Source organism: Rutidosis leptorrhynchoides, chromosome 4 (assembly GCF_046630445.1).
Source record: "Rutidosis leptorrhynchoides isolate AG116_Rl617_1_P2 chromosome 4, CSIRO_AGI_Rlap_v1, whole genome shotgun sequence".
Taxonomy (NCBI): Eukaryota; Viridiplantae; Streptophyta; class Magnoliopsida; order Asterales; family Asteraceae; genus Rutidosis; species Rutidosis leptorrhynchoides.
The window spans coordinates 12,402,680-12,426,083 of NC_092336.1; the positions used below are offsets into that span (position 1 = coordinate 12,402,680).

At 34.2% G+C, this 23,404-nt stretch overlaps 2 protein-coding genes across 5 annotated transcripts; one reads left to right on the top strand and one right to left on the bottom strand.

Annotated features, from left to right (window-relative positions):
* Positions 1 to 7,122: 7,122 nt before the first annotated feature.
* On the top strand, positions 7,123 to 21,377 carry LOC139904534 (serine/threonine-protein kinase BLUS1-like). 4 transcript variants are annotated; one of them, XM_071886448.1, is made up of 23 exons: positions 7,123 to 7,189; positions 7,263 to 7,299; positions 7,470 to 7,781; positions 9,524 to 9,778; positions 10,550 to 10,674; positions 10,799 to 10,843; positions 10,938 to 11,019; positions 11,132 to 11,200; positions 11,286 to 11,456; positions 11,555 to 11,620; positions 12,173 to 12,241; positions 12,411 to 12,515; positions 12,601 to 12,644; positions 12,843 to 13,010; positions 13,985 to 14,097; positions 14,194 to 14,288; positions 14,372 to 14,413; positions 19,850 to 19,966; positions 20,046 to 20,094; positions 20,168 to 20,229; positions 20,447 to 20,508; positions 20,589 to 20,640; positions 21,063 to 21,377. In XM_071886448.1, exons 3-23 carry the CDS (start codon positions 7,623 to 7,625, stop codon positions 21,069 to 21,071), a joined length of 1,959 nt encoding a protein of 652 aa, XP_071742549.1. In that variant the 5' UTR covers positions 7,123 to 7,189; positions 7,263 to 7,299; positions 7,470 to 7,622; the 3' UTR covers positions 21,072 to 21,377. The 4 variants fall into 4 exon arrangements, with proteins under 4 accessions (XP_071742549.1, XP_071742546.1, XP_071742547.1 ...); XM_071886445.1 differs by having other exon boundaries at positions 7,125 to 7,189; positions 12,828 to 13,010; positions 21,063 to 21,376; XM_071886446.1 differs by lacking the exon at positions 7,123 to 7,189 and having other exon boundaries at positions 7,263 to 7,321; positions 12,828 to 13,010; positions 21,063 to 21,376.
* LOC139904639 (uncharacterized mitochondrial protein AtMg00810-like) lies at positions 15,172 to 16,335 on the bottom strand. The gene has a single exon (XM_071886572.1). It carries the CDS (start codon positions 16,333 to 16,335, stop codon positions 15,172 to 15,174), a length of 1,164 nt encoding a protein of 387 aa, XP_071742673.1.
* Positions 21,378 to 23,404: the final 2,027 nt, after the last annotated feature.

Below are 23,404 nucleotides of genomic sequence, written 5' to 3' on the forward strand. Positions count from 1 at the left end.
TTCTGGTTCTTCACCAAGAGGTGAATTCGGTTGGTGAAAGGGATCACCTTCTTCTTGTCTCCATTGATTAAGTTTACTACGAACCCATCCCCAATTCATCCAAAATAGATGATGACTAATTGGTTGGTTCATTCCGGTTACGCTGCCATTGGAGCTCGAGGAGTTCGAGGAATCATGTGAGAAATCCATATTATCTGATCGGAATAAGGGTTTTTGTTATGAGATGAGTGTTGAATATTGAATGATATATTTGTCTTCTTGATATACGTATATATAGCAAAAAGATTTCCATAATTTACGGAGGAAATTTAGGAAAAGTGTTAGACAAAGTTTATTAAGATAGATATGATAAGATATAATAAGATATGATGTGTCTATAATCCAATAATAGCAGTATGACGTGTCGAGATCATAAAATGATAAGTATGTAAAATGATAATCTTTCGATTAAAGACTTTTAATTCGTAATGGCCTATTCAGGTCTAGGGGCTTGAGCTATAGGATCCTTTAAATCGGTAATCCAAACCCTTCCATTCTAGAGTTTCGTAGACGCCATCCGTCAAGAAAATTCAATAACGAGAAATAAAAGGTATAAAAGTAATGAATATGAGTAGTAATGACATTATAATGTCTTTGAGATTCTCGATAACTCAATGACATTTTTCGGTTCGCAAACTGATGCATAAAGGCATAAAGCATATAGGTACGTGATATAACAGGGAGTTATATACGTTTGAGTATGAATAGTAACAAATATAGGAGTTTCAAAAATTCATGGATAATATTTCATGTAATACATATGTAATACACAAAACCATGATAAATGACATAGGAATGTCGAGAACGGTGTCGCATTTAAATGTGGTGGCGGAATTGAATACAACTTAGGAGAATGAGCAGAGTTCTTAGATTGGCTCGGCATTCTAAGATAAGCAAAGTTTCTAAAGTATAGTGTAGCATTTAACAGTTAAAGGTAACAATTAAAGGCACTATAGTCAAAGAAAGTTGTAGTCCTACATTGCTAAGGTACCTAATTGTATAAGGCACACATAAGATGCAATCCTGGTTCTCTACAACAACCTGCTCTGATACCAATCTGTCACACCCCCAAAATGGACCAGGGGTAATTGTGACCAATCATATCATAACACAGTTGTATAAGCGAGAACGACTCTAAATGAGACGTTTTATTTATTAAATAAACAGCGGAAGCATTATTCAAAGTTTTACATCATAAGAGTACAGTAAATGGAAAATGTCTTAAACAAAATGATAAATATGAATGATGGACTCCATGCAAGCAGCAAAGCATACATCAATCATCTAGTAGCAAGTAGCAGCTAGCTCAATCATCACCTGAGACAAAACACGCTTAAAGTGTCAACCAAAAAGGTTGAGTGAAATTCATAGGTTTATAGATAATATCCAAAGTTTTAGACCACAAGATTTAGTTTAAAGTTGATTGATATAGAAATATCAATCTAAAAGTGTTGATGCATTTTGTAATATCGCTACTAAACAAGTTTACCCTATGACACCTTGTACTGTCAGTGTCATGGAATCATTATTATGTAACCAAAGACCAACGGTCGAATGGTTAGAGACATTACTCTCAATAGACCTACTCACAATAATTAAGTTTGCATTTAAACGTAGCAATTAACGATATTACGGTAGGGATTTAGCATGAATCAAAGCATGACAGCATAGTTAGCAATTTAGTACTTGTGTCTAAGCGTAAAACAATTATAAAGCAAGCATGTGTCTCACCCCAAAAGTTATAAAACAGTTATGAAACGGTAAAAAGTGGGGCTATGAAGTTCACCTTAATAGCACACGAAAGAATTGAACGGAAGGACGTGACCGAGATCTCAACCTAGAGATAGAACGTATGATCAGACATTGCCTAACAGACAATAGTATATAGTACTATATTGATAGTAATGGTTCACTAAAGAATTTCCATTTTTGGAAGGTTACTATTTATGGAAAGTTTCCACTTATAGTAATTTTTCAATTTTAGAAAGTTCGGGTTAATCTTTAGCAAGACGTTGTATAACTTTACTCAAACTTCGTTGCTATCAAATAAGTCAGGAATGACCAGATGTAACCGGGGGCCCAGGATTCTTGACCAGAATCTAAGTCATGGCATTCGAGATCCACAAGCTTACCCATAAATGGCAACCTAGACATCATTCACTTACGACCGTGAGTAGCGATGAAGTTCACATGAATTATACATTATCTTTGATTAACCTTCACTTTAGGTGTATACACACAACGAATTATTAATGTACTTAATAATTATATATGTTATAATATAACCTAAGTTTTATTTAATATTTAGTTATTATACCTTAGTATGTCTTATATATATTAAATATAATTACCTTTAAATAAATACCTAAATTACTTCAAAAATAATAGTGTTTTATTAATCGAACATTATTCAAAAATGTCTAAATAATAAATTAAATATCTAAAAATTACATACATAACTTTTATAGTCTTAGTTAATCATATAGATTATTAGAAAAATTTAAGAAAATGTTTTTATTATATTTTTGTATTTATTTTTGTTTTTACCCTTAATGTATTCACAAAATAATTTTAATTCTACATAATTACTAAATAAACCCAAATAATTATTTTTATAATTTTTATAAGTTTCTATCAGTCTAATAACCTGTAGAAAAATATTTAAAAAAAATATTTTTTTATTATTTTATATTTATTCTTAATTTACCTTCGAATTACATAATAATAGAGTTTAATTATATAATAAATACCAATTCGACCCAAGTAATTATTTTTATAATTTTTTTAGATCTATATAAGTTTTAAAAACTCAGAAAAAAATTATATATATTTTATTTTTGGTTAAAAGTATTTATTACGAATTTTACATTGTTTTTACATTTAAACACTACATAATTCGTATTTAATTATAAATAATATTCCATAAATTATTAAAATTATTTTTATGCATCATAACACTTATAATACTAATTATAACATATAAACATAATTAATTTCGAATTTTACAAAGAATATACAATAAATATAAATATAAATGACAATATTGAAAAAAAAATTAATAAAAATAGAAAGTACCTCAAATTTTTTTCAAGATTTTGAGAGAATAACTTAAGTTTTTGTGTTTAGCAAGAAAAAATGAATGAAGAGCCATGTATTTATAGGTAAAAAATGGTTGGTGAAAATAAAAAAAATAATAAAATAAAGGTGTCAATTTTGACAAAATAATAAAAAACATGTTAAAAATGTTTTTAATAAGTTTTTGTTTTTGAAAATATTTAGTCAAAATTCATGGGCTCATTATTTAATTTATAAAAAAAATCTTATTTCTTTTTATTTTTATTTTTTTTATAAGCTAAAAATATATATAATGATTAAAATAACTTATCATTTAATTAATAATTATGTTACATATAGTTTTAAATATAATACGCATTAATATTAACTAAAGTTATTTTATATAATTAGTGTAAACTTTAGTTAACAGAACATGTCGACTAAAAATAAATATTTGATCAACGTCGAATTTAATTATATATTACGTATGGATAACAACCCTATAGTCAAATTAGTCAATTCAGGTATGGAAATATGAGGGTTGTTATATGAGTATTTTGAATTATGCTTTTCATCATTGTTGATCCTGGGTGGCCTAATCTTTCATGCCACAGATTGATCATTACAGGATCACATGCATTTTCATTAACTACTATGTGTGCTTCTGGTACATTTATATATGTATAATGTAAACCAGAACTAAGTCTTGGTAGTTTTTCAATCACATGCTTCTTGTCAGTGATACTTAAGTATTTATCATTTTCTGTAGTCACTGACTGATAATCATATCCATTTTGGTATATGTCAGAGAAGCTTAACAAATTTCTCTTTGACATGGGAGAAAATAAGGCATTTTTTATCAGAAAATTTGTACCATTTGGTAACATGAATTTTGTATTTCCCATTCCTTTTATTAAATCCGCAGGACCTGATATAGTATGTACCGTTCCTTCTGTTGCTTTAAAATCAGTGAAATATTTTTTAGATTTGAGTATAGCGTGTGTGGTACCACTGTCTGCAATACAAAGATCCCCACCATTTGACTAATTTTACACTCCAGTAGTGTACATCATGAACTTCAAAAATATGAGAAATAAATAATGAGTACATAATTCATCAATATATTACATTCAAAATATGTTATAAACGAAAGTGCATAATAAGGAAAAATATAGTAAAGTAGATATGATATAGATCGTAAATCTATATCCATTTATTTGATATGGACATATAATAGAAAATTTATTCATTAAAGTAGTCACTTGTTGGCTCAGTGATTATTGTATCAAGGTCATCCACAAGATTTGCCTCTTTTCCTTTTCCCTTTAGGGATTCTTGATATTGATTAACAGAATATTGATTTGTTCGACAGTTCTTAGACCAATGTTCAAGTTTACCACATGGATAACAAGAATCTTCAATATTCTTTGAAGAGCTTCCTTCAACATTATGATTTGTGGGATTGTATGGTAGTTGAAATTTATAATTTTGTGGATTATTATTTCTTTGTTCACGACCACGACCACCGTAAACATTACGACCACGACCACCACCACGACCATTACCATAAGGGTGATTTCGAACATAGTTATGATTTTTATTATTGTTATGGTAATTTCCATGATGATGGTTTTGGCCAATATGACCACGACCTCGCCCACGTCCTCGTCCAGGTGCATTTCTTTTATTATTATTATTATTGTTAATGTTAATAGCATTAGCTTCAGGGGATGCTAGCGCACCTGTAGGACGAGATTCTTGATTCTTCATCAGTAATTCTTTATTCACTTCTGCAACTAAGAGATAAGTTTGAAGTTTGGAAAAAGTTTTGTAATTCTGCAATCTTAAATTTTCTTGTATAGTTATGTTTGCAGAATGCATTGTGGAGAAAGTTTTCTCCATCATATCAGCATCACTTATTTCTTGACCACATAATTGAAGCTTTGAACGGATCTTGAACATGGCCGAGCTGTATTCACTTACCTTTTTAAAATCTTGGAACCTTAGATTTCTCCATTCTTCCCTCGCAGCTGGGAGTAATATTTCCTTTTGATTATCGAATCTATCCTTGATACTTTCTCATAAAACATGTGGATCTTTGATAGTGAGATACATATGTTTTAAGGTGATATCAATATGTTTGTGAATAAAAGCAATTGATTTTAATTTATCTTGATCAGAACAAGTATTGTTTTCTTTTAAAGTTTCTAGAATACCCAATGATCCAAGATTTATTTCTACATCAATGACCCATGATGTGTAGTTTGTTCCCAATACGTCTAGGGCATCAAACTCAAGCTTTGATAAGTTTGACATTTTCTATTTTCAGAAAGATGAACAACATAAATTATAATCATAATCAATTTCTAACAACATGAAATTAGAATCATTTTAAATTCATAAGTAGCAAACAACAAAATAATGGTATGATTACAAATAATAAAACCACAAGGGCAGGATAGAATATAGGTTCACCCGGTGGTATATTAGCAACAATGATGATAGTTAATATGACCAATACAATAGGAAAAATCACCCTTGTGTGAATCACCTTTACAAAAACTTTTTGAGAGTGGTAATCTGAGAAAATGAAGATTGATTTGTGAAAATGTGAAAAACGGAGATGTTTATTTTATATTTGAAAAATATAGTCGTTGTAACGTCGTCAGTTGACGTTAACAACTGTTATATATACATGACCGTTGTAACGTCGTTAATTGACGTTAACGACTGTTATGTACTCGTTATATTAATAATAATTTTAATAAAAGAATTTTATTAGTATAAATATGATTACTATAAAATACATTTAGTATAAATACGTTTAGTATAAATACGAAGATTAAGAGAATAAACATATTATGCATAAATAATAAATTTAAGAATAAACATTGGTATGCATGAAATAAATAATGATTAATTGCATATAAATGTTAGATAACATGAATATAAATGTTAGTGAAGTTAATAAGAGTTAGATTACATAAATATAATTCAGGCGGTATAACCGACCATATATAAAAAATATAAATGTTAGTGAAGTTAATAAAAGTTAGATTACGAAAATATAATTCAGGCGGTATAACCGACCATATATAACTTAAATAACATAAATATAAATGTTAGTTATGATGATAATAATATTTACCTTACTAATAAATAATAGAAGATATCGTTAAAGAATTTTTTTTTACCTTAATTATACGGAGCACTTCGTGCTGATAACGTGTTATAATTCAGTAGGCTTATAACTACCTTTAGTGACGTGTTATAATTCAGTAGGCTTATAACTACCTTTAGTGACGTGTTATAATTCAGTAGGCTTATAACTACATTTAGTGACGTGATTTTTGACTGTGGACTATTGATAATTATTAGAAGATATAAAGAGAGAGAGAGTATATATGAAATATATATATCATTCAAGCAAGTTACATGATTACATTTGATGGGATATTTACATACATGATTTACTGTGCATTATTTGACTTATAATTAGGAGTAACTGTCATCCATATTTACTTTATCACAACAATCTAGACATTTTTATAAGTACTTTTTTATTTATGGCCAGTAAAAAGATAACTTATTTTAAAGTATAAATTAAGCGAAATTATCCAAAAATAATAGGGGTAACTTTGGTTGAGAACTTGCATAAAATTAACTTTTTTAAGGACTAAATATAAAAAGTAAATTTTTTTAATGTTAATAAAAAATAAAAATAAAAATGTTAAAGTGTGAAAGAAAGAAAAATGTTTTACGCAAAAAATAAAGATGGTCTCAATATGTTGCAAAAATAAAAAACTTGAGGGGCCCCACAATCATCCCCGAAACAAATTCAAATCCCAGTCCAACACAAATAGTCGTAGTCGTCACTCATAAAAATAACACGTGGCGTAATACTAGCTAATATCATTAACACATTTGCTTTTGCTTTCCGAAAGATATAAAGCATCCTCTCGTTACCTGCTCGTGCGCCGTTACAATAGCCCCCTTCTTTTTATCAACGTCACCGTCACCCTCACCGTCACCGTCACCGTCACCGTCTTCATCTCTGTTACAACACATTTCTTCAATTTCACTCATACCATTACAGGTACACAAATATAAACATATATATAAATTTAATAAAATATATACATCACAACTCTGATCGCTTGATTTCGCAGTTATTAATCAAATCAAATGGACCTAAAGTCAATTCCTGTGAGCTTTTCCGTTCTATTACGTAACTTTAATATCTCAATTCTTATTTACGTTTTATTTTTGAGTATATTGTTTAATTGTTTTTTATTATTATAATTATAAGTTGTTCTGACTATATATTTATTTAATTAATTAATGATATTTATGCGGTGTTTTGTTTTTCTCTGAAGAGAAATTATTGTAGAATACGGATTCGAAGATCACCTGAAAGCTGCATCTGCGTATTGTTCGATGTTCAATAGACTTCAATTCTGTTTAAACAAATAATAAACATTATAAAATATTATTATTATTTTTATTATTATTTGAAATAACATTCACAAATGGAGAAGAAAAAGTATCCAGTTGGTGCTGAAAACTATGTGCTGTATGAGGAGGTAGGACAAGGTGTTAGTGCTTCCGTTTTTCGAGCTATGTGTATTCCGAATAACGAGATCGTTGCGATCAAAATTCTCGATTTTGAACGTGCCAATAGTGATCTGGTAATTTTTGTTTTTCTGACACTTTTAATGTTCCTGCATGATATATACACATGTGATATATTCACACTATACTATACTGTATATTGACTATTTAGACTGATTTTATTATATCTTTGATGATTTGTTTATAGAAAGTGTAGAACCTTGGTTATGCTTTACAGAACACTCATATGTTGTTTGTTTAGTTTATATTAGTATTAGTATATTAGTATTATTATTTTGTATGATAATGATAATGATATGTAACTCTACTTTGATGATCTGGAATAATTTGAATTGTTCATATATTCTAATTTGGATGATGGTTACCTGTTGATTGTTTAACTAATTCATATATTGTCTTCTTTTTGCATGTTATGATGATGATATGCACTGATTTGATTTGAATTTGATGATTTGTCCATATATTTAGCGCAATGAGTTTAAAACTGTGGTTGAACTTGATAGAACAGTATTGATTCGTTTGTTTGTTTATATAACTAGAAAAGTGGCCCGCGCGATGCCGCGGTGCCTTTCGGGTTACATAATCATGGTTAACGTAGCATTATGTATTTACGGAAATAAAAACGCTTTGTTACGGGTGTTTTTGGATACACGTAGTTAGTACCTAGTATACCTAATGGCATATGCATTTTTAACGTCACGAAGATTGTGTAAAAAATGTAAACATAACCATCGATATGATGTAGGTAGTTTGGGTTGTTTATCATAAGTGTATGTATATGTATTGAAGATAGCCAGAGGTGTTTAGCGTTTTTTGAGAAGTGTACGTTTCGCGTATAGTTAGTCCCGTTGGGTTCGTAAGATTTTTTCGAGTTGAACGGTGGTCTCGGAAAAATTTAACTCGCACCGAGCGAGAAGATAGGGCCCGTTATAAATTCGGGTGGAGTTAGTTTCTTTTATTTTAATAAAATTATATATTTACACTTTTTACCCCTGGAAAAGTGTAAACTTGAGGGGCCGTTGTGTAAATATAGCCACAGTTGAGAGGGACTGTTTGTTTGTAGTGTGAGCGCAAGCTCAAAACGACAATCCGAAACAACTGAAACGACGAATTCCGGCGCGTGTTTTTAGTATATAGGATAAAATAAAATAATAATAATAATAATAATAATAATAATAATAATAATAATAATAATAATAATAATAATAATAATAATAATTCTTTTTTGTATAGCATATGTAAACTCACTTTGATTAGCTGAACTGATTGCTTTATTTGCTTATATATATATTTTATATACTGTGTTTGAAATTTCATTTTTAGCTTATAGGATCGTAGAATTTATCTTTTACTAAACGGTTTTGCGAGTTGCTACCCTGTTTTCCTTTACAGACTGATAATTGCAATAAGTTAAATTGAACTGCACATCATTTGGGAGATTAGGATATGACTTTGTTGTTTCCAGCTCAGCCACCAATAACTGACTTAGAATTGTATTCTGAGATATCACTGTATTTGAACTTTGGTAGTGTTATTTTCGCATTAAGGATTGAAAGATTTTCTTAGTTATCTATCTTCCTTTATGATAAATGAACAAAGATTATTGAGAACTCTAAATGGAAGTTGACTGCATGAAATATGGTGATGTTAGTAACTCTAACATCACTTTGAGGATGCACACTTTTTTTGAACTTGAATCATAACAAATTGATTTATGGAGTTGGAGTACCTATTTATGTTTGATTGATGAACTTCTTACTATTTCTGTTTTATTGCTCATTTTTTAATATGTTATCAGAACAATATATCACGTGAAGCTCAGACGATGATCTTGGTTGATCATCCAAATGTTCTTAAATCACATTGTTCCTTTGTGAACGACCATAACCTATGGGTTGTCATGCCATTTATGCCTGGTGGCTCTTGCCTTCATATACTGAAGTCTGCTCATCCTGAGGGTTTTGAGGAAGTTGTTATTGCAACTATACTGCGTGAGGTATTAAAAGCACTGGAGTATCTTCACCATCATGGCCTCATTCATCGAGATGTTAAGGTAAACTTTATTCTCATTTAAATCTCAAAGTCTCGAAATTTATACCACACGCTATTATTGTGTACGTTTTCTCGTACCTTAAGCATTGATTTCAGCTGCTTTTGCATTTACATTATTGCATTTACCAAGGACGAGACAATGTTGCTATCTTGTTGCTACTTTTTTACTGTTTATTTTGAAATAGACTATGATGAGTGAGATATATCATATTAACAATAAGTATCTGCCACAAGTGTTTTATCTGGCTACATCTAGTTGTCTCCTTGTATAATGTAAGGGGAACAATAAATATGTATAAGGCATGTTCATTATCCCAATGGAGATGCCTAATCCGGGCGATTATCCAAGTTGTGTGCTGTTTATGTTCTCTAAAATCTGTATTGTGATTAGCATGTTGAGAACACTCAAATTCTCTATCCTTGGTACTTATCAGCACAATTTATCTCTAATCGTTGTTTCAGACGTAATTATCATATATAGCTGGCATTATTTTAGATTATGATGGCTTGTAGAAGTAATTATCATATTTACACGTTATTTTAGATTCATGTGTAAGGCCAATGCATCAAACCGCAATCGTGGTTTTTGACAGTTATTAAACAATGGTTCATGTTACTTGTTAGTAGAAAATAATACAAGAGTTGCAAGTGTTTTTGGTTTATTGGGTACATCGCTATGTTATGTGCGCTTTTATTGTGACACCGTTTCTACTTGTTTGTGGACACATCTTAAAATTGAGTTTCGGGTACTATTCATTTTATGTTTTAATAGGCTGGTAACGTTCTCATCTGTGAGAGCGGTGACATCAAGCTGGGAGATCTCGGTGTTTCTGCTTGTCTATTCGATTCCGGCGATAGACAGCGCATGCGTAATACATTTGTTGGGACACCATGCTGGTATTCTTTTCTACACTTGCATAACTTCTGAAGTGACTCTCTTTTGTCAAAATGGCTTACAGTTCCAAATAATAATAATAGACTTTATCTGAATTTATTGTTTCTGTTGTTTACATTCTCCCAGGATGGCACCTGAGGTCATGGAACAATTGCATGGCTATGACTTTAAGTCGGTATTCTTCTTATTTTTTAAATATCTATATTGCCGAGTAAGATAAATAGAAAAAGTGGAAAATAATGAATATGCTTGGTAATCTTTACAGGGCTGATATCTGGTCTTTCGGCATAACAGCTTTGGAGCTTGCTCACGGGCATGCTCCTTTCTCAAAATATCCTCCAATGAAGGTGCATCTATCTTACATGTTCATGTCTTCTTTTATGTGCCACATATCAGCTGGCAAGTCTGGTATATAAAAAATTCAGGTCTTCACAACTTAAAATACTTTTAAAATTACAGGTTTTGCTCATGACGTTGCAAAATGCACCTCCAGGTCTTGATTATGAGAGGGACAAGAAGTTCTCAAAGGTAAAATCATCAGTTTATTATTATTTCTATTTCACTGTTTGATCACATTGCCTAATGTTTTGTGTGGTGTCTTCTCCGTTTAAAGTCTTTTAAGCAGATGATTGCGAGTTGCTTGGTTAAAGATCCTTTAAAACGTCCTTCTGCCAAACGGCTTCTGAAGCATTCTTTTTTCAAACAAGCAAAATCTAATGAGTTTATAGCACGTAAGCTATTAGAAGGGCTGCCAACTCTTGGTGACCGGATCCAGGCATTGAAGGTATTATTTTTATGTGCGATCACTCTGCCTTTGTCAAAACATATATGTTATATTTACTCTGTTTACCATGTCATGTTATTTGTATTTTGGAATTATAGAAAAAGGAAGAAGAAATGCTTGTGCAAAAGAAAATACCAGATGGACAGAAGGAGGAAATGTCTCAGGTATGGTATATAAAAAATATGGAACATTTTGAATCATATACAGGCAATGTATAACTGTAGGTCTTAACTTATGTTTCTACTAGATCTGGCAGATCTTAATCCACTTATAAATGAAGTGGTCGATTGATATGTTCTTATTTTTGACAATTAAAAATTTAGACTTTTACTTTGATTATATGAATTTTTTAACCATATTTCATGTGTTGATTATTTATTTAAAAAATTTAAAAAAGTCCATATAAATGTTTGCCCATTTTGATCAATACTATAAGTGTACCTGTTTCAACCTTACTTAACTTTCCTGGCCCACCCATTTATTCACATATTTTGTTTACAATTGGATTATAGTTGGTAAAGCTCTTTCTTAATGTTATGAATTAATTGTTGGTTGAGGTTTGCTGAGTTGAGTTTCAAATTAGTTGTATTTGCAAATATTCACTTTCATCTTTCCCTACTCATGTGGTGACTGGACTGTGATTTGTGTGTGTGTGCGCGCTCGCGTGTTTGTCAGTTACTGGTTAGTAATTTCAATTTTCTGCAACTTGTCTCTAGAATGAATATAAAAGAGGTATTAGCGGCTGGAACTTCGACCTTGAAGATCTGAAAGAAAAGGCTTCATTGGTATGATAATTGATTTCTTGTTTTCTCTTGCTAATAGGTTCTTACATAGATAAATATCAACGATAAGCTCTGTGCATATTAATGACGACACCATAATAATGTAAATAAACCAAACTAATAACCATAGTAATTATTTATTGTATTAATAATCTAATTTTTACGTGAATAGGTCCACGATGAAGAGACTACATCTGACATTAATGGGACTGGTACTGGTGAAAAAGAGCTTGTGCATCCGTTGTCATATGTGGCCGAGGCTTCAAGAACTAGAGATGTATGTCAATATTTATTACATTGTGGATATACTCTTGTATTATGTTTTTTTTTTCCCCTAAAATAATAGTTCAACATATTTTCAGGTGGAATCTACTTCAGCTGTCAACTCTTCTGCGTCATCCTCTGGGTATGCTAACGTCTGTTTTTCTACACCATTTCCCACAATACAGTTTTATAATTCTTCTACATACTGTTGCTCTTTTAGTGACATCTACTATTGGATCATCTTGGAATTTTACATCTACTATCATACATTTTTCACACTTTCATTATGTGTATGGCTTTCATTTTGTTATATATAAACGTTCAGAGGCAAATGTGACAGTTCCACAAATGGACACCCGAGTCCGCGGAGTTCTATTTCAAATGCTGAAGATTGCAACAAGAGTGATTTTGATGAACACAACTTGGATATCAGTACAGTATCCACTAATGGTGTTGCATCTCATCCTCACAGTGGGGAATCTTCACCTAGAGGCATTACAGTGGATGAGTATGACATCTCTCGCATAGATGATATATGTAGTTGTTTATGTTCTTTAATTACACACACACACAAACATATACAGTATTCTTTACAAATTTGGAGTAAGCTGTTCTTGCGTAAGAATGCCTAAATGGGAGGGCTGGTAACAGACAAAGTGAGTCCAGGTCAAAATGGGTAGATTTTAACATCAGCTCAAAACTGGTTAGGTTGGGTCGTGCAAACCACAGACTTATTTATCGCTTCATTGAGGTTTTTAAAAATTATTAATGTGCAAAGTTTGATTATAGAAACTGTATTGTTTTAAAAATTATTACAACAAAAACAAACCCACCAGATGTAGACAAATCATTCCTTCATTCTCTCGGGCAAAGAAAGTCTTCCTCAGCCCAAAGGTGAAGACACTGCTTCCGAAAGGATCTCCTACTGTTTCAAAAATATTTACTTGATTTCACAATGCAGTTAGGAGATTCCCGTGTATTTGAATTACTTTCTGCTTGCTCGACCCGTTTTACTTCTGTTAAACTTGATACCGTAGCCCAATTGACTCGCTAAAGACAAAATGGTAACCCAAAGCGACCCATTTATAAATAAGGTGAAAAGGCCTCCTCTGCTTATTCTATATAGTTTGATTGCGTGTCTTCATTGGATATATGGATTTTATGCATTCTCCGTCAACTTTTGAATTCTCCGCCGTATGTTCTCTATCTGAATCAACTAAAGGAAATTTTAAGGTCAAGATTCAGAACAGTCCTAAAAATGAAGACTCAAATATGATTTATCAGAAGCTTATACTGTTCCATACTGTAGGAAATTACTTGTGACTTAGTTGATTTTTTACATGCTACTTACTAGCTCCAAAATGGTAGACATCTATATAGGACTAGATCCTCAGTAAACAATCATTATGGTTTATTTTGGAGGTACCGATGAATATGTAGTTTACTTCACCATTGTCATGTTCTTTTATAAATTTATTTCAGCTGCAAGTTAAAAGGCCAGGTTCCTGTTGTCCCTAGCTCCAATGGATCTCAGTCACTTCAGATAACAGATGGGGTCACGTCTGAGTCCATGCCTAAAGCTACCAAAACAACATGTAAGCTATTAGTTTGATCTTTCACAACTTCATATTATTTTTTTGCTGTATCAAAAACGAAGCGTAGTTGTTCTGTTAATAATATTGGTGTAACAGTAACTAGTGATGAACAAGATGAGAAAGCAAGGTCCAATATAATTAAACAAAAAGGGCGTTTCAAAGTTACCTCTGAGACTGCTGAACCCGACAAGGTAATTATTTTTCTCTTTTTTTTTTTTTTTCCCGTTATCATGTACATTGTAGATTGTTACTACCAGGCCCTATTTTTTTCCAGGGAACTTCATCTCCTGCACTACTAAAGAGTCCGAGCATGCGGGTATGAGCATACCCTACTTATGAATCTTCTTGCTATTTTGTAGTTATAATGTTGCAAAACTTTCTTTTAATAGACTAATTTGTGTTTATATGCCCTTAGCATATTATTATATGTTTTTTGTTATTAGTAAATTCAAATAAGTAACAGAAACAATAACTAGATGCTTGCTTGTTATATCGAACTTTAACATTTTTAGCTAAACAAGTAGACCGGTTGTTGGTTTGCATTCTCTGATTTGGAAATACATGTTCTTAAAACCCCAAAGCCCAAGGGGTGTTGGTTATCAACCTGTGTTCTTTTTTAGCCTATCAGAGCGCTAGAAGAGTTTCCCATGATATATATATGTATATATATGTGTGTGTGCGCGCGCGCGCTGGGTACCTGGCCGATCCTAACGGATATCACAGATATCTTTCACCGTTACCCAACCCACTCGTTTTACTACCTCTAAAGTGACCATGAAAGACTCTACCATTGAAGCTTGAAAGCAGAAGCAAATAGTATTGTAGACTCAAAATGTTTTGCCTTCTACAAATGTGGGCCCAGTTGGTATGTGTAATTAGAGAACATTCAGAGAAAGAAACATACCTAAAGTTGAAGTGTGTGTTTATATTTCTGTATATTCACAGGAGCATACAAGTACCGGTATATATAGATACATTACAATAACCTTAGAAGATTATGGTATAAACCATATATTAAATATTAAATGCACAGCTGTAACCAACCAACTATCAACTTTATTCTAACACTCCCCCTCAAGCTGGAGCATAGATATTGATCATGCCCAGCTTGCCACAAAACTGACAGATACAATTTCCGGGTAATGCTTTGGTGAATATATCGGCTAACTGTTCTTTACTTTTGACATGGGGTATTTTGATAATCCCTTCTTCTAATTTTTCTCGAGTGAAATGACAGTCAGCTTCTATATGCTTGGTTCTTTCATGAAAGACAGGGTTGCTTGCAATATGAATGGCTGCTTTATTATCACACCACAAGTTCATTGGTTCGGACTGAGCAAAGCCAATCTCGCCAAGAAGATTACGAACCCATATAAGTTCACAAGTTGTCTGTGCCATGGCTCGATATTCGGATTCCGCACTAGAATGAGATACCACATTCTGTTTCTTGCTTTTCCAAGATACAAGATTTCCTCCAACGAAGACACAGTAACCTGTTGTAGACCTTTTAGTTGTGGGATCACCATTATAATCAGCATCAGAAAAACCCTCAATTGTGTGATGACCATGATTCTGGTATAAGATGCCACGACCAGGAGTACCTTTCAAGTACTTCAAAATATGAGTGACAACATCCCAATGTGAGGTTCTTGGAGATGATAAGAACTGACTAACAACACTCACGGGAAAGGCAATATCAGGACGAGTGAGGGTAAGATAATTCAACTTGCCGACAATTCTTCTATACTTTTCAGGGTTGATAAGAAGTTCTCCGTCATCCGCCTTCAACTTTATATTTGGTATCATTGGTGCTTCACAAGTTTTTGCGTCAATCAAACCAGAATCAGTGAGTACATCTAGACAATACTTTCTCTGGGATAGGAAAATGCCTCTTTTGTTTCGAGAGACTTCAATACCAAGAAAATATTTTAAGGGACCAAGATCCTTTGTTTGAAATTGGGTACTTAAAAATGTTTTCAATCTGTTAATTCCTTCTTTATCACTCCCGGTAATTACAATATCATCGACATAAACAACAAGTAAAATGCACCCAGAGTTTGATGAAGCGAAGAATACCGAGTGATCATATGCACTTCTTTTTAAGCCAAAGTCCCTTACCACAGTATTGAACTTCCCAAACCAAGCACGAGGGGATTGCTTCAAACCATATATTGCTTTTCGTAACCTGCATACTTTACCAGACTCCTCCTGAGCAACAAACCCAGGTGGTTGCTCCATATATACTTCTTCGTGCAAATCTCCATGTAAAAAGGCATTCTTTACATCAAGTTGATGAAGTGTCCACTAATACGTAGCAGCTAAAGAAACAAATAATCTGATAGATATGAGTTTAGCAACAGGAGAAAATGTCTCAGAGTAATCTACCCCATATGTTTGAGCATAACCCTTAGCAACTAACCGAGCTTTCAAGCGTGCCACAGAACCATCAGGATTAACCTTAACAGCGAAGACCCACTTACAACCGATTGCCTTTTTGGAAACAGGTAAGTCAACTAATGCCCAAGTGCCATTATGATCAAGAGCATTCATCTCCTCAATCATAGCGGCACGCCATCCAGAATGGGCCAAAGCTTCACCAATAGTTTTTGGAATGGAGATAGAGTCAAGGGTAGCAACAAAAGAGCGAGACGCTACAGACAATTTATCATAAGAGACAAAGGAAGCAATAGGATAAGTACATGTGCGTTTACCTTTTCGAAGAGCAATGGGTATATCGAAATCAGAGTCTGAAGATTGGTTGTCATGAATCTCACTGGAAGCATTACTTGGTACTTCACCGGGAGGATCTACCGATGCTGATTGTGGTACAGAAACGGGCTCCGATATAGGATGGGGACGTCGACTGTATACATACTGAAAGTGATCAGGCTGTTCTGGTGGTGTAAGATCTGGAGTGGGTGTAGGATCTGGATTGGGTGTAGGATCTGGAGTGGGTGTAAGATCTGGAGTGGGTGTAGGATCTGGAGTGGGTGTAGGATCTGGAGTGGGTACATCAACAATATACGCTAACAAGTCATCATTCTCCTCATGATTGCGAGAAGTAGACACGGGATAGAAAGGGAAATCTTCCTGAAATGTGACATCTCGAGAAACAACATAACGCTGAAGAGTAGGAGAAAAACATCTATATCCTTTCTGAAGACGAGAGTATCCAAGAAAGACACATTTAATAGATTTTGGATCTAATTTGGTTAGGCGAGGCTGAGTATCACGGACAAAACAAGTGCAACCAAAAATCTTAGGCTCAATCGGGAATAGACGTTTTGTAGGAAACAAAACGGCGTATGGGATGTCACCATTAAGAACGGTAGACGGCATACGATTAATAAGAAAGCATGCAGTTGACACGGCATCGGCCCAAAATGGTTTTGGAACATTCATTTGAAATAAAAGTGCTCGAGCCACCTCAAGAAGGTGTCTGTTCTTCCGTTCCGCAACCCCATTTTGTGCGGGTGTATCAACACAAGATGACTCATGAAGGATACCATGCTGAAGCATATAAGATGTAAATGACTCTGAGAGAAACTCTTTTGCGTTATCGCTTCGCAAAATTTGAACGGAAGCCTGAAATTGTGTTTTTACTTCAGCAACAAAGGAGCAAAAATGAGTAAATACTTCAGAACGACTTTTCATTAAATAAAGCCATGTAACACGAGAATAGTCATCAATAAAAGTAACAAAATATTTAAAACCATTCTTCGAAGTAACAGGACACGGACCCCAAACATCAGAATGAACTAACTCAAATGGGGACGTAGCCCGCTTATTGACTCTAGGACTTAAATGGACCCGCTGATGTTTAGCAAGTTGACAAGACTTACAATATAAAGATGACAAACTAGAAAACTCGGAACATAGTTTCTTCAAACTCTGTAGAGACGGATGACCTAACCGACAATGCATAACGAGAGGAGATGATGACTTCGAGCATACTAACGAACGTGGTGAATTTGTTGTGGTTTCAAGTATGTATAGTTCATCAGAAACCCGTCCTCTACCAATAATCTGCTTCGTCGATAGATCCTGAAAGATACAAAAATCGGGAAACATTAAAGCAACACAATTCAGATCACGAGTGATCTTACTAACAGAGAGCAAATTAAATGAAAAGTTAGGTAGGCTTAAAACAGAAGATAACGATATAGATGGGGTAAGTTTGATTGTGCCAGAACCAAGGACTGGGGAGGTGGTGCCATTTGCAATCGTGACATACGATGATTGGGTATTGAAGTTAGAGAAAAGGTGATGATTACCTGTCATATGATCCGAGGCACCGGAATCAATGACCCACTTGGAGGCCGATGATAAGAGACAAGTGCTAGAGTTACCTGTTTCGGCAAAGGCAGCAGTTGCAGCCGCATCAGGTTTCACAGATTCTTTCAATCGAGCATATTCAGCATACTCATCAGCTGAGATAGTGAATGTAGAGGAGGAAGCAACGTGTGCAGAGGAATTCTTCAGATTTTGAGCTAGTAGTTTCTTGCAAGTACGTTTAGTGTGCCCAGGTTCATGACAATAATAGCACTCAACATCAGAATTAGGGACACAAACTTCATTAGCCCTATCAATATGACCACCTCTTCCTCGGTAACTTCCTCGATAACCTCCACGAGTCCTCCCTCCTCCTGCTTAACCCTCCACGACTAACAAGAGCGGTGTTGTGATCAGAAGAAATTTGGGGTGTACTAACACTCTCATGACGAAGAACACAGGCAAATGTTTCTTGAAGAGAAGGAATTGTAGACTCGTTCAAAAATTGTGATTTAATAGCATCATGCTCTGGTCGCAAACCAGTCAGGAAGCTCATGACAGCTATTTGTTCACGCTGACTCTGCATAGTTTTAACATCAGCACTAAGGGGAAGCAAGGAGTTAAACTCTTCATAAATTTTCTTGAACTCCATAACATATGTAGTTAGAGACCGGTCTTGTTGTTCACCGCGATGAAAGGCTTTGCACACATTAAAGATTCTAGAGATATTCTTTTGCCCGGAATATAGAAAATCCAAATAATCCATAAGATCTTTTACATACTCACAATGGTTAACCAAAGAAGCAACCGAAGATTCAATGGAGTTCATAATCTGAAGAAATAGTCTGGCATCATTTTGTAACCAAAGATCACGTGTATCATCCTTAGGAGGTTCGGAAGTGAGATGAGAAGCTTTTCCCATACTCCTAAGATACACACGAATGGTCTTACTCCACTCAAAGAAATTAGAACCATTAAGTTTATTATCCGTCAATCGGGCGGCAATTGGAATAATCTCACTTAAATTACCATCTACTTTCTTCTCATCACCCATAATTAATAAAAACAGTAACCAACACAAGCAATGACAGTAGCAGGGGAAAAACAAATAGCAGTACTTTTGAAAACAGTCCAAGAATCCAAGTTGAACTCAAAAATCAAATTGACAGAATGCAGTAATACTCACCAGGGGTATAATCGGAATTAAAAAACGAGTGTACCGGAAAAAAAATAGCGGCGAACAAAGGTGGCACGTGTCGTCACGCGCCGGCGCGTGGAACTCCGGCGGCTGAGAGTGGCGGCGCGTGGAGGGTCCGTTTTTTAGAATGGTACTTTTGCTTCTTCAGTTGTTCAAGAATAGTGCAATATGATATGTCCTGTTTTGGTTAATCTGAAAGACCTTCATGCAAGTAGATCTAAGTTGAAATACTGCCTTGATGTATGTGTGATAGTTGTTTCATGTGTGCTATGCTATTTGTAGGTAATGATGGAACATCCTATTGCTCTTCATTTGTCTCAAGGTGATGCTACATCCATGCCACAGAATCAAACTACCCATTACCCACCCTCAGTTCAGCAGACAAGTAATCATCAAAGGGTATACGTCAGTTAAATATGTATATGCTGTAAATCACTAATTATTATGCAAAAAAGTGTTTACGAGTTTCATGTTACAGAATGGCATTTCAAGTTCCAAGAAGCAAGTTTCATCTACTGACACTACAGGTTGGAATATATTTATGTTTATCTTAATTTTTGTAATTTGTTTTGTCAAAAATAACTGTTATTCCTACTTCAGCCAACAGCAGCATAGATGTAGAGTGCACAGCAACCAACATCACTAGACTAGAAAAATCAAAGGTATGTATCTGGTATCATAAATAAATGGCTAAATTCTCATATTGGTAAAAAAAAAAGCTTCAAGTGGGTTGGTTAACCGATTTTATTAACGGTATAAATGGTTTGGTGTTGGTTCGTACCCACATTTTACTCTTAAATGACTACTGTATTGCATCTGTTACAATAGTTATAGTTAATACTAATAACATACCAATATGTTTGCTATATTTGATACCAGCTAGAGGCAACCGATGATAGGGAAAAGGAATTACTTAATGAGATAACCGATTTACATCGGAGGTAGACCACCCTTTCATATACACCTTTTTGTAGGTGCTACTTAACATGGATTTTAATAGCATTCTATCTTCTGTATGTAGGCTGTTATACGCACAGGAGGAGCTCCAGAAATATAAAGCTGGAAATGCCCAGGTCAGAATTCCGTGTCTCATTAAAGTTCCATTCATAGTTCTAGAGGTGTCATTTTTGATCCTTTAACTTATGAGTGGGTCGATTTGGGTTTATTTGAGTGGGCAAAATCATTAAGTTTATAGCTAAAACAGGAAACGGGTAATATGAATAGAAATGGTATGAAAGTTGCCCAGAGCATATTTATCATAATAACAAGCTGGCTATGATGCTCTACTTGTATTTACTACTAATATATTGATTATTTAGCCTTTGTTGTCATTTTCATTGTGTTAACTACCAAAAACCATAAAACAGAAAGGGACAAAAGTTGTGTTAACGTGGTGTTCATTTTGCCCTGTTACCCTAACTGACATTTTTGCCCGTTGCTATCTTTACTTATGTGCATGTCTTTCTCAATGTGCTAATGAGTGGGAACTTTGCAGGCGTCATGAATCATGAGTTGTATCACACATCAACCGCCACCTAAATGGATGGAACATTTTTCATCCAAGATTAAAGACAAAGTGAAAAAGTTCAAATTTGTTCATGCGCATATACGTAATTTTGGTTATTAATTTTTTTAGGCTTGTATCGTAGATTTTTACGTCTAATTTGGCTTTTACTTTCTAAGCAATTGAGATAGGTTGACCCTGTTTGAGGGTGTTTGTATTTTAGTTTGAACGCAACCCAACCGTTGTTTTCCTATATGAATTGATGCAAATAGTCGCATCGCACGTTGTAATTTTTAAAGTAATGTTTTGTTTTTAATTTTATTGGGTGTTGGGTTTTGTTGCTGGGTTTATAACACATCGGTGGTAGTTAGAGGTTAGACCACAATGTTAATATCACATGGTAAGTTTTACTTGCTGGGTTTAAAATCGCAACCATTAGACTATCTTGAGATGGTTATGTGATTGATGGATAATAATGTATGTGGCTGTTGAGTTAGACGGCCTAAGACATAAGTGTCACAACGCGCATCTAGTATTCTGTCTGTTTTACTGTGGTCCTACGGTACTAAATGTGAAGTGGGCGCAGTTTGATGGTTTAACTCATAACTAACAAAGCTAGGATTAGAAAAGCATCTTTGTTTGCGGGGTCTTGTTGAGGATATAGGCTGCAACTACCTTTTCAAACAGAGTTGACTCGATACACTATCATATGTTGGGCGTTACAATTGAGGTCCTTGATAAATATGCATATACTTAAGTCAGTAGTCGAGCTTCATTATCAGAAGCGGTGTAATCTGCCGTAGGGCATGCTTAGTTATATAGATGGAAAACTTTTGACTTTTAAGACAAAGTACTACAAATAGGCGATTAAAGTTTATGCGTTCCTTATTGGTTCTAGTTTGTTTAAGCAAATCAATTAATTGGATGGGATTATCACTAAAAAGCCCATTTTTTTTAACTAGTTTGCGTGAGAGCCCATAAAATAAAAAGTTTGACAATTTGCCCTCGCAAGGAGCAAGATGCCTCTTGCTCCCTTGCGCCTTGCGTTCTTAGTCACACTTGAGAGCAAGGAGCAAGGTGCCTCTTGCTCCCTTGCTCCCAGGTGGAAGCAAGGACGCAAGGTGCCTCTTGCTCCCTTGCTTCCACCTGGGAGCAAGGTGCCTCTTGCTCCCTTGCTCCCAGGTGGAAGCAAGGGAGCAATATGCACATTGCGTCCTCTGGAAGCAAGGACGCAAGGTGCACCTTGCGTCCTTGCTTCCACCCGGGAGCAAGGGAGCAAGAGGCACCTTGCTCCCAGGTGGAAGCAAGGGAGCAAGAGGCACCTTGCGTCCTTGCTTCCACCTGGGAGCAAGGGAGCAAGATGCACCTTGCTTCCACCTGGGAGCAAGAGGCACCTTGCTCCTTGCTCTCAAGTGTGACTAAGGTCGCAAGGACGCAAGGCGCAAGGCGCAAGAGAGCAAGAGGCATTTTGCTCCTTGCGAGGGCAAATTGTCAAACTTTTTTTTTATGGGCTCTCACGCAAACAAGTTCAAAAAAATGGGCTTTTTGGTGATAATCCCTAATTGGATCTATTTGAATTGAAACTTTGATCCGACTTTTCTTTTGTATACTACTAATGTTTTAGTAGAAGATTGAAGCTTTTAAAATTAAATGTATACGATTAATAAAAAATATAATTTTGATAAACTTTTACACTATAAACCCAATTATTTATTTTAAAACTTCAAGCCATAAACGCGTATGTTTCTTAAACCTTCAAGCTATAAACTAAATACTTATTCTTCCATGTATCTGAATATTGAAAAGTAAAAAGGTTGGTGATAGCCTTATTAGTGTTTTACGTATTGTACTTATTTTATTTTAACACCACGTATCTTGAATTTAAAAAGACTCGATATTCATTCGATCCGAATTTACTGGTCATTATTTAAAATTATAGATCATATCTAAGACGGTACTGAGTAAAAGGTTTATGAAACCTATGGTTTTTATAGAAGTACCGTATATATTCCTAGCTAGTTAGTTTTCTTTGTTTTTTCCCCCTCTTAATTATAGATGAAAAAAGGACACTAACGTGTATGGTCATTGTTAGGACGCGAATTATAGTGACTTTATACTCCAATTGGTGACGCAAATTACACACGTAGACATGTGAACCATGTTGAAAGGGGTTGAAGAGCCTCTATAGATGTTGTCACAATTTTGGAAATATAATATACACAAACGCATCTAATAATCTATTTATTTTCCTTTTAACATAGGAGTACCTCTCTCATATTGCGAATAATGGAAATAATATCTTTAACCATGATGCACTTATGAATATTTGAAAC